This window comes from Porcisia hertigi, chromosome 36 (genome assembly GCF_017918235.1).
Source record: "Porcisia hertigi strain C119 chromosome 36, whole genome shotgun sequence".
NCBI lineage: Eukaryota > Euglenozoa > Kinetoplastea > Trypanosomatida > Trypanosomatidae > Porcisia > Porcisia hertigi.
The window spans coordinates 1,751,539-1,763,429 of NC_090595.1; the positions used below are offsets into that span (position 1 = coordinate 1,751,539).

The window sequence follows — 11,891 nt, forward strand, 5'->3', positions numbered from 1 at the left end:
TGTCTGCTGTTGCGCGACATCGTAAGTTCTGTGCCGTTCTCAGTACCCCGTGGCGAGGCAGCCCCCCCTCCCCCCCCCTCCTCCTCTTTTCTTGGCCGAGACTGCTGGAGGCCGATCTACCACGTCTCTTTCTCACCGCGTCTGTGTATCCGATGTTGTCGCGCTCTTACTGACGGCATCGCTCTCTCAACCTTCATGTTCTCGCCGCTCGTTCTTTGTCTTCTCTGAAGCCGACTTGGTCCTGTTATTCTTCATTTTTCCTCTTTGCTCTCTCACATCATCTGCTACAGCTGTTATTAGCTGCCTTGACACCCTATATACTCGCACACGTGCACGCTTTGTTTTCTTCGCTTCACCCAGACACAATACCTCGCCCGCTGTCTTGGCCGCTCACGTTGCTCTTCACCACCTCCCCCTCCCTTTGCCACATCCCCCCCTCCTCCCCTCCCACCACCAGTTCCTGCACAAGAGGTATTGGGAAAAAACAACCCTGGAAACGCTGCAGCTCAGGTGCTTGAGATTGCCATCGCAAGCAGGGATAAAGGACGCTCAGCGCCAAATAAAGTACACACCGCCATGGAGGAGACGTATGATGCGATCGTGTGTGGGACAGGCCTGGTGGAGTGCGTGCTGTCTGGCCTGCTGTCCGTGAACGGCTACAAGGTACTGCATGTGGACCGCAACCCATACTACGGCGGTGAGAGCGCCTCGCTCAACTTGGAGCAGCTCTACCAGAAGTTTAACAAGGGCACGCCGCCGGCATCGATGGGCCGCAGCCACCTCTACAACATCGATCTGATCCCGAAAGTGCTCATGTGCGCTGGTGAACTGGTTAAGATCCTCCGCGCAACCGTTGTGGATCGCTACAGCATGGAGTTCATGCTGCTGGACTGCTCCTTCGTGATGAAGGACGGTAAAATAGCAAAGGTCCCTGCAACGGAGATGGAGGCGCTGTCCTCATCGCTGATGGGCTTTTTCGAGAAGCGCCGCCTTCGGAATTTCCTCCAGTTCGTGTCGAGCTACAATGTGGCGGACAGTCGCACCTACAAGGGCTATAATCTACAGGTCATGACGATGCAGCAGCTTTTCAAAGAGTTCGATCTCGGCAGCGACACCATCACGTTTGTCGGGCACGCCATGGCACTCCAGAACAACGACGACTACCTGCACAGGCCAGCCCTCGAAACCGTGATGCGGTGCAAGCTCTACGAGGATTCCTTTCTGATGTACAGCCGATCTCCGTACGTGTACCCGCTGTACGGTAGCGGCGAGCTACCACAGGCCTTCTCACGTTTGTCGGCCGTGTACGGTGGCACTTACATGCTGCAGACACCTGTTGACAAGGTGAACTTCGACTCCAACGGAGTGTTCGAGTCCATCGAGAGTGACGGCAAAAAGGCGTACGCGAAGCTGGTGGTGGGCGACCCGACCTACTTTCCGGACCGTGTCAGGACATCTGGTAAGGTCGTGCGCTGCATCGCAATCATGGACCACCCCATTCCCAACCTGAAGGTGACCGCCAACGCATGTCAAATTATCATTCCACAAACAGAGCTTAAACGCAAGAATGACGTTTACGTGCTGCAGCTGTGTGAGGAAGACAAAGTATGCCCTGAGGGAAAGTTTGTCGTTATCATCGGCACCGTCGTCGAGCATCCGGCGAACCCCCGGGAGGACCTGGAGGCAGGCCTCCGGCTTATCGGCCCCACACTGGAGACGTTTATCTCTGTCTCTGACCTCTACGAGCCACTCGAGGATGGAAGCACCAGCCGTTGTTTTATCAGTAGGAGTTACGATGCCGCCACGCACTTTGAAAGCGCTGCGGAAGATATTCTCAGTCTGTTCGAGCGCATACATGGCAAGCCGTACAGTTTCGAGGCTGTCAAGCGCGCCGGCGAAGAGGTTCACGCGTAGGCACCGCTGTTTGGCGTGTTTTTGAAGAGTGGTGAGTGGGGGAACGCGGCTGCGTCCCGGTTCTGGCCCCGGCCCCTGTCCCCCTTCGCTTGCCCCCCCCCCCTCCCCCCGCCTTCTTCGCTTTTTAGAAACCGTTTTTGCTGCCTTTACTGTTTTTCCTTTTCCTTTGAACAATGGCGTACACGGAAGGGGGGAGGTGAGTCTTGGGTGGGCGGCGGCAGTGGTGCGGTTTGGCGTACTTTTTTTTTGCTATCAAACGTGATCAGCGGCATTTTGGCGAGCAAATTTGTGTCTCTCTGTTTGCACGCCTGCGTTTTCGTTTTTTTTTGTACACCACCGTTTTTTTTTTATTACTGGTTATTGCTCGTTTTATGCATTCCCATTTGTGGAGTCTTTTTGCTGCGATTTCTTCGTTGGTGCGTATCTGTTTAGTTTTCTTTTTTCCCCCTTTCTCCTTCGTGGGGAAGTGTGGTTGCCATCGTTTGATGGGGTAAAGGATGTAATTTATAACCCAAGCGGGGGTGGGGTTCGGGTGCGATGGGGTGAGTCACGAATAACCAGCGGATACAACAGTCCGGAAGATGTTAGGCTGCAATATCCTTTTTAGAGTCTCGGTTGCCTTGCCCCACTGCACACTCTCCCCCCTCCCCCCCATCCCCCCCCCCCCCCCTCCCCTCCCGCGTCTCCGCAGCAGCTGCCGCCGTTTGTTTGCGATGAAAATGGAGTTTGGTTCCTTACGAATGGGGAAAAGGGGAGAGAGAGGGGGGTGGGGCGGCGGCACACAGGTCAGGTTGTTTGGGTAGTCAGCACTTCGTCCCTTCATCTGCTGCTGCTGCTTCATCAGCTGTTTTCCTTTACGCTTCCATCGCGGGACACGCTAGCCTCTTTTTTCTCTCCCTCTTCATTCTGCACTAACTCCACTCTTTTCAAATATATATGTATATATATGCATATATATACATATTTATATATTTATATATATATTTATGCTGTACTCGTCTCTCTCTCTGTGTTGCTTCTTCGGTTTACAGCAAGGTGAGTACATTATGAGCTGTGTTTCATTGGCACACGTGTGTGTGTGTGTGTGCATTGGATACTGCCGTTTTTCTTTAATTTGTTCACGTTTCTTTCTGAATCGAATATCGTCATGATCAATTGAAGCTACAGGCGAAACAATTCGAGCATGTGTGTGTGTGTGTGTGTGTGTGTGTGTGTGTGTGTGGTTGAGGGGAAGGGGGAAGAGGATATATGCCGTTGTGCAAAGACAAAGCGAGAAGGCGACAAAGCAGAGAGCGGATGGCGCACGTCATCACCACCATAACTGCCCCCTCCCCCTTCATCTCTCGGACCTCACCAAGAAGTGTGCGTGCTCGAGGTTTTTTTTTCTAGCAAGGCGCTTCAAAAACAAGAGGGAAAACGGCAACAACAAATACGAGGCGGGGGACGATTGTGGAATGGCTGCTTCCACGCCAGAGTCTTTGGAAGAGAGAGGTGCTGCGCTTCGAGGCATGTGTGTGTGCGCGTCGTCGCTACTTCAGGACGGAAGGCGCGCCCTGCAAATGTTCGGAGGGCAGGAATGAAACCAAAACCAGTGGACCTATAGAAGCGCGCGAAATGGGGGGGGGGGGGAAGAGGTGAACCCCCTCCCCTCCTCCCCAATTCCTCTCCTACCAGTGGTGCACCAAACGCGCCCGAGGATGGATGGACAGACACGCACGCACACGTTCTTCATATCAGTTTCTGCATGTGTCCTTTCAAATTTCATTTACATCCTCCCTAGTTTGCGCTCGTGTCACTCTTCGTTGCGCACGTCCGCGCCGTTTTGGCTGCAGTCCATGACTGACATTCTCAGTCCACACGCCCGAACAACAAGATGCCCCATGCTCTACTCCCCCTTGTCCCTTGGTCTATTTTTAGGTCGTCTTCCCCCTCCTCTTTCTCTCTCCCCTGTCTTTTCTTCAGTGAGCTCATCTCTCGTCGCATTGGTATACAAACACAAGTTACACGAGCACACGAATGGGAAACATCTGCGGCGTGCGTGTCTTTGCTGTTTCTTCCCTCCCCCCCTCTGCAGTGCAGTACTCACCATTTCGCTCTCCTCTGTTAGATCCCCCCCCCCCCCCAAAAAAAAAAAAGAGAGTGAATAGAGACGACCAAAGGAAGAGGTGTGCTTGAGAGTCTCTCTTGTTGTTTTTTTTCTAGGCTGTTGTCGTTGTCGCTGTGCCCCCGTGCGTGTGTGTTTGCCGGTCTACGGTGGCTGGTGCCGAGGGGAGGTGTGCTGGTTTTCGGTGCCACCCCAGAATATTGGCAGACAGCCACATCACTCCCTCCTTCACTTTCCTTGCCTTCGATGAGCATTTTGCCCGGCCCCTGCGACACCTCTTTTATCATTATCCCATACTTCCCATTTCTACTCCCCTCACCTCGCTGTCGCTGAAAGGTTTGCAGGTGTACAGGTTCAATTAGACGGTTTACTCAAAGAGAGAAGCATCTGTGCTCCCCTCCCCCCTCCCCCTCTCGGGTGTGCTGTCGCCGTTGGAGTTTTTAGCTGCTCTTTGTGTCTGTGTGTGTTCAACATCTTTTTTTCTCCACTCGCAAACACCGAGACTCACATTTTTTTCTTTTGGTCTCCGTATACTTCGTGCTGGCCATTTAGTGCGCTCTTTTGTGATTAAGGTCAGATTGCGGTTCCTCAATCATTTTCTCTCCTTGTTTCCATTCCTCACAGCTCGCTTTTTTCTCCCTTTTCTGCTCGCTGTATTGCCTCCTCACGTGTCGCTTTTTTTTTTCACTCTCCTGTTGAGTGGCCCGGTCTCTTCCCCTCCTTTTTTCCCCCCCCCCTCCCCCTCTCACCTGTCTCTGTGTTGGCACGCGTCGAGCTCTGCCAAGACCCTCTTCGCACGTCTTCTTTTTTTTGCTTTTGATTCTGGTGTCAATTTCATTAAAAAAAACCGATTGTCTTGTTTGGCTGCCTCAGTTTTCTCTATCTGTCCATTTCACAACCGTCCGAGCCGCTACTTTCACACGCCGTTCTCACACGCTCTCCGATTAAAAAAAATATATTTTTCCCCAATTTTCTTTTCCCCTCTTTTCGCGTAGTTGCGGGGGTTTCGTTTTGCTCCTTCTCCTCCTCGTGGTGGCCTTTGACCTTACATGTGTATGCGTTTCTTACTGTCCCCCCCTCCCCTCCCTCCCTCCCCCTCCCCCTCTCTTCACCCTGTGCCCTCCATCCTCATCGTGTCGTTTCTGCAATTTGCTCATCCCTGTTTTATTCCAGGCCTCGTGGTGTGTGTGTGTGTGTGTGACTTGTGGTTTTTGCTGATTTTTGTATCCCATTTGCACCCCCCCTTTTTTTTGTATTCCCCCCTCCCCCCTTTCTTCTACGTTCCACATAGTCTTGATCTTTTTCGTTGGTTCTGTACGTTCCCCGCACCTTCCCCCCTTACACCCTTTTTTCTTGCTCCCCCTTACCCTCGGTTAGCAGTTCGTCATCGGCCATCATCAGTTAATTATATTCGAATATTTCACAGGCGTAGTATTTTTTCCCCACCGGTGCGTGCGTGTTCTATTCAAAGAAAAAAATCCCTCACCTCCTTAGAGGTCATCTCGCCCCCCCCCTCTCCCCCTCCCCCAATCGCTTGTGTTCTTGTTTGTGGGTGATTTTTTTATCTCTCGCTTCTTTGCGTGTGTGTGTGTGTGTGTGTCTTCACAGGGGTCCCCCTCCCCCCCGCATTTCTCTTTTGTTGTGTGGTTCTCTGTTTTCGTTCTGTTTTATCTCTTTTTCTCCCCACAGTTCTGATCTCTTCATTCGGGCTTCCACACCTGCTTGCCTTTTGTTGTTGCCCTCAATTCGCTTTTCTTTGCGCCACTGCTGTTGTTTTCCATTTCTTGGCTTGCTTGCATATAGTTTCTTTTTTTCTTACTCTCTCCCCTCTCGGCCCTCCTCCCCCACCCCCAAGCAAACGCTCGAGTGCTACCTTCACGTATAACTCCATTTCGCCATTCTTTGTGCTTTAGTGGGTGCTTGGTCTCCACGTGTGCTCGTTGAGCCTCTTCACCTAAAGCCAACAATGGCACTGGTGCACCACGAGCACGAAAGCAGCACGCTGCCGGAGAGAAAAGAGGGTGGGGCAGCCAAGGGTGACGTGGACGACACACGCCTACCATCTACTGCCAAGCGCATCCAGCACTGGTTTTCACCACAGAATGACGCAGGGGAGGCAGCTGGTGTCGAACCTACCAGATCGGCGGAGGCAGCGTCGGGATCACCGCCTCCGCTGACGCACACGCTAGCGAGCCAACAGAATGAGCTCACCGACATTGAGGGTGCGTCATGCACGTATACCCTTCGGAAAGAAATTGGTCGAGGTGCTTACGGTCGTGTGTATCTCGCAGACGCAAAGGTTCACCCACCTCGACTGCTACCCCCGCAGCAGACCCCTGAATCAGTCTCGAGGCTGCCTTCCTTGCCCAACGACCTGCTGACCGAAGCAGGATCTAAGGGGCATATCGGATCACGCAGTACCAGCAGTCGGGTCATTCGTGTGGTGCTGAAGCGCATGGAGAACGGTAGTGAGGGGGACGGGCTACAGGCAGCCACACTACGGGAAATCATGGTCCTGAGCGAGGTGGGCGGTGGAGCTGCCAATTTCGATCGTGTAGAGCGGGACGCGTTTCGCTTCGGCCGGGCGGTGTTTCACCCAAGCACGGCGGCGTCACTGCCGCCTACTCGCAGACACGATAATATGTTTTCCTCGTGCATGGACCAAAGTCGTTACAGTTTGGGTGGTGCAACGGAGGATGAGTGGGATGAGATGATTTCATGTTCACCGAGACTTCCGCGCGGTGGGGTGCTCGACTCGCGGTCTGCTCAGCAGAGACGGCGTATCATGCGTGGTCACCAGCATCTCATTAGAATTTTGGAAACGCTACCGCGGCCCCGCGAGAAGCTTGTCTATGTGGCAATGGAGTACTGTGAGGGCGGCGACCTGTGGCACTTCATGCGAGACTTGAAAATATCCATGCGGTCGTCTGCAGCAAAGTTCGGCGACAGAATGCCCCCGCAGGTGTTTCGGCGGTGGGCAGTCGAGCTTATCTTGGCACTGAGCTATCTGCACTCGCGCAACATCGTCCATCGCGACCTGAAGCCGCAGAATTTGATGCTCGCCAAGCGCACGGACCCGACGACGCCCTTGTTGGTTTCTGCCGTTGACAGCCCTGATGACAGCGAGTCACGCGATACCCAAGGCGCCCTACCCGGCGAGTTGTATACCTTGAAGGTCGGTGACTTCGGCCTCTCTCGACTGGAGGGCATCCCGTACAAGAAGTACGTGCACGAGGCTGTCACGCTTTGGTACCGCAGCCCCGATATTCTTCTCGGGAACACCAACTACACCTACTCTGCAGACGCCTGGTCGATGGGGTGCATTTTAGTAGAAATGGCCTCCGGCAGTGTTCTCTTCAAGGGCAAGGATGAGGCAGACGAGCTGCGGCACATCTTTACGCGCGGCTGCCGCCCGTCTCTTTCGACCTTCCCGCATATGCGGGACTACCACCACTCCGAGCGCTACGCGGAAGTCCTGAACCGGTATCAGGAGACAGACGCGGAGAACATGACCGCGGAGGAGCTCATGCAGATGCAAGTGGATCGCCTTAGCCGCCATATTCGTGCGCTTTTGAGCGAGCGTCACTCCCTAGAGCTGCTTGGTGCTGCAGGGGTTGATCTGGTTGCCCGGCTACTGATTCTTGATCCGGAGCGCCGCCTCACCGTTCTGGAGGCAATGAACCACCGTTTCTTCACGACCGCGTACGCTGAAGTCTACGGCGCCGATTGAGAGCTCCGCACAGATTCGCTTTCCCTCCTTCTCCCCCTCTTCGCACTTCCTCGACTCACTCGATCGCTCGAGGGGTGGTGTGTGTGTGTGTGATCCGGCCAAGAGTTTTTTTTAACCACTGCGCACCTCCGCCACGACTCAGTATACGTTTCCACGCATCGAGCCGAGTACACTGCACTGGGTCAGGAGAAAAAAAGGAAGGCAATGTGGTTGTGGAGGCGAGAGATTATCCAAGAATGCAACGCGTACGAGGCAAAATCGGCGACTCAATGAGAGGGATGGCGGCGGTCGCAACAACAACAACGATCGAGAGTGGAATGGATGTGGGTGGTGTAGTGGCCGAATATGCACAGTTTCCCAAAGGGGAGGGGGGGAGGGGGACGAGTGAAAAGTACGTGGTTCGAGCAAAGACCCGGAGAAGAGCAGTGCTGCTAAGCAGGGAGGGGGGGGGCAAGGCCATAGAGAGGCAGCGCAGGTACTGGGGGCTGGAAAGAATCCGGGGAGAGAGGTACGTGCGTGGGCTACTTGGAAAAAGAAAAACGCATCTGCCAGCCACGGTGCGGAGGGGTAGTGAGAGAGAGGTAGAAGAGGTCGTTGTTGGTGGTCGCATCACCAAAGCCCCTCTGCCGCTGTTTCCCACGTTGCGCTTGCATTTTGAGACTTGCCTGCCTTCTTTCATCTCCCCTCTTTGTCTACCGCTCCGTTTTACACTTCTGGTTATTCGGGGCTTACATTCTTCCAAATGCATAAAAGAGGCACAGAACAAATGAACATCTATTCATCTGCCGCACACCATACACGGGGGAGTGGACAATCAGGGAAAAGACGACGAAAAAGTAAAAAACAAACCATCACGGATGTGCGGGTGTTATCACGGTAACATATTATATTATGTTATATTGTATTTTTTTTTCCACACCGTCTTTTCTTCTTCTTTTTCCCCCCTCCCCTCCCCGTTCCTCGCTCTCTTGTGAGCTTCACGCACACGACGACAGAGGACGAAGCGTTAATGTTCTTTTTTTGGTGCAGATGTGCGGATGGACTTTGTCATGTAATTTGTCGAAATGGAATGCACACACACGCACACAGAGACAGACATCGACACTTTCGGGTGGTCTCATCGATTGTGCATAGTCCGGTACGTTCCCCGCTCTTCCTCCTCCTCTCCCCCCCTCCCCCCCTCTCTTGACCTTCTGTTTTTTGTTGTTGTTGTTTTGCATCCCTTTCTTTTGCCCGCCTTTATGCGTGTATGTATAGTTCTCACGGCTTCCTCTCTGTTTGTCTGTTTTTGTGCGTGCGTGCGTGTGTGTGTTTTTGGATAGCTTCAATTGTTTGGAAAAGCGGAGTCGAAAACGGGAAAGAAAAGGTGTGGTAACGAGCGCATTATGGTTGACCTGATAGAGCCGTTGCCGCCCTCCCCCACATCTCCACACCTTCCCCCCTCCCCCCCTCTTAACTCCCGCCTTTTTTTTTCTTACCCCGGTGAAAAGTTTTGCGTGTTTGCAGATTTCTTTTTACAGTATTTCCTTCTCGCAGATAACATTCTTCCCTCTCCCTTTCTTTTTCTTTTCTCCACCCCTCACCCCCTTCTCGTGCTCACACATATCTGTGTTTTCTCTGTATGGGCTTGTCTTTGTGATAGTGATGGTGTTCAACCACCATCATATCCATTTATTTTTGTTTCTCTATTCTTCTCCTTTTACCTGTTTTCTTCTTGTGTCTTCAGTCATCTTTTCCTCGTCACGACTCCCTGCTCTTTCACCTCCCATCCTTTTGTTTTTGCTTTTCTCTCCATTTTTTTTCTAACGGCTTTTAAATTCTGTTTGTTCTTCTGTCTGGCTCTCTCCTTGTTTCGTTTGTGTGTGTGTGTGTTTGTGTGTGTGAGCACTCTTATTCGCGCTTACCTTCTTGCTATGGCACTCCTTCATGCAGAGTTTTTTCTTTCTTCCTCCCCCCTTTCCCTGGTGTACAACACGGCCGTGATATGTTTTTATTGACCTCCCATGTCTTTCTTGCACTCTCATGCAACGTTCTCTCCTCCCCCCCCCCTCCGCCGCGGTATCATTGCTTCTTCTTTTGTTTTTTTTTTATTTTTGGCGGGGGGTGGGGATCTCTTTCGTCCCTAATCATTGTTTCTCTGTTTTGTTTTGTTTTCCCCACTCCCTCGTGTTTACTCAGCTTTTCCGTTCTCCCTCTTCATATACATATCCAAATGTTTGGACGGGCAGATTTCTCTCCATGGTGGTTTTTAATCCGGTGTCGCACTGCCCTTACCCCGCCGCCCGCCCGACCGTGCCTCTGAGAGCTACAGAGGCAACTGGAGCGATGTTTTTCTCGTATCATGTCTTTAGTTTTTTTTTATTGGCGTTGTTGATGCTGCTCGTTTTCGCATCCTATGTATGTATATGTATATATATATATATGTACGCGCGTGTCTTGTGGATCCGGTTTCCTTTTCCAAAGAGGCATTCCCAAAAAAAAAACGGCAAAAAAATGAACCACAATTTAAAAGGAGGGCCCCCCCTGAAGTGAAAAGGTAGACGGACCTTCACGATATGGGCCGTGGGCCGTTCCCCCCTCCCCCTTATTGCAACCTGTGTATAGAAGCAATTTTTTTTTGTAGAATGAACTTGTTCCTAGGTGTTATGTCGCATTTTGGACGATGCAGCCACTACTCTTTTTTTCTGTTTTTTCCCCCTCTTCATGTTTCTCTTCTTTGAGTCTTTGCCTCTTTTTCGTCTTTTTTCCCCTTCGTGTAATCGGCGATGAGGATAGGGGGAGGGGAGGGAAGGGCAATAGCGTTGGTGCAACATCGTCTAGTAGTGCCCTGAAAGGCGGTAAATATCGACATAAAATGTATTTTCGTTAAAAAAGAAAAAACATTTGACCTGCATTCATGTCTGTCGTGCGTGTGTGTCTGCGTGCGCACCACCGCACATGCTCGTGAGGCTGTTCCCTTCGTTTTTTTTTGGGCTCGCCTTTTTCCCTTTTTGTCCCACCCACTCTTTTTTATACTTTCCCGAAAGGTGAAAAGAGGGGAAGGTGATGGTCCTGTCAACAAATTATCGATGAGTATATTATACACATGGATGTTATTATTATTTTTTTCCCAGTGTAGGGCTACTTTTCTCTTTTTCTGTTTGGAAGCACGGTTGTGTAATCCTTCTGTGCTCTGATGATCCACACAAGGGATCGATTCCCCCCCTTTTTTTGTTGTTTTTTTTTTTGCTCAGGCATTACACGTCTCGACCCTCCAATTTATTCCCCCACTCCTCTTCCCGTGCATTGAGACTTTCACTCTCGTCCTGTACATCTCATTCAATTCCAGAAAGGGAATTTTTTTTTCGCTCGCACTCTCCTCCATCTTCCCTCCTCCCCCACCCTGTTTCACTCGGTGTCTGCTCGTGTGTTTGTCCACCCCCCTCTCTCTCAAAGCTTTTTAGTTTGCTTTAGTGGAAAGAAACCGATGTAATATGAGCGTCTTTTCGTATTTGTCCGTTTCTGTGTCTCTCTCTCTCGTGCCGTTGGGGTGTGTCGGCTGGTCTACAAGGAACTGAAGAATACACGATGCGAGTGCCTTCACCTGAAAGAGTGGGGTACCTATTTGTGAACAGCAGACAAAGAGCTAGTGAGTTGGTGGGAGGGGGTGGGGTGGGGTGGGGGTCAGGCAATGGAACAAGACAAGGGGGGAATGTGGTGCGAACTGCTCTTGTATGCATGCCACGGTCGTGGAGCAACAGGAAGCAGAGGAAGAGTGTTCACCGGCTTGCCGATTGTGTTCTTGTGTAGCAGAACAGGATATATATATATATATGCCCATGTGTATATATCCATCCCTTGTTTTTTTCTCTCGTGGGTTTCGAAGAGTTGTTGATTGAGGGGATCATGCGTGTAAAGGAGGGATTGTGCCTGCGATTGTGGGTGTGTGTGTGTATTGTGAGTGCACCACAGTCCCGCGTTATAGCTGTCTGTGCCACGCTTTTCCCATTCTATCTGTTTCTTACGTTCATCACCATTTTCACTGCTCTGATGTTTTTTTTTCTTTGGCAGTCTGTGTGTCGTCGTCCAGTCTCCTCTACTTTTCGGACCTTCACCACTGTTCTCTCTTCGTGTGCGCGTCGTGCCTCTCTCATTCACTTCGCA

General features: G+C 51.6%; 2 protein-coding genes across 2 annotated transcripts; both read left to right on the forward strand.

Annotated features, from left to right (window-relative positions):
- Window positions 1–576: 576 nt before the first annotated feature.
- JKF63_00459 (uncharacterized protein) lies at window positions 577–1,914 on the forward strand (the record flags this gene model as incomplete). The annotated part of the gene is made up of 1 exon (XM_067896510.1): window positions 577–1,914. One exon carries the CDS (start codon window positions 577–579, stop codon window positions 1,912–1,914), a length of 1,338 nt encoding a protein of 445 aa, XP_067752667.1.
- Window positions 1,915–5,984: 4,070 nt separating this feature from the next.
- On the forward strand, window positions 5,985–7,748 carry JKF63_00460 (uncharacterized protein; the record flags this gene model as incomplete). Its single annotated transcript, XM_067896511.1, has 1 exon — window positions 5,985–7,748. The coding sequence occupies one exon, from the start codon at window positions 5,985–5,987 to the stop codon at window positions 7,746–7,748; it is 1,764 nt and encodes a 587-aa protein (XP_067752668.1).
- Between the last annotated feature and the right edge of the window lie 4,143 nt (window positions 7,749–11,891).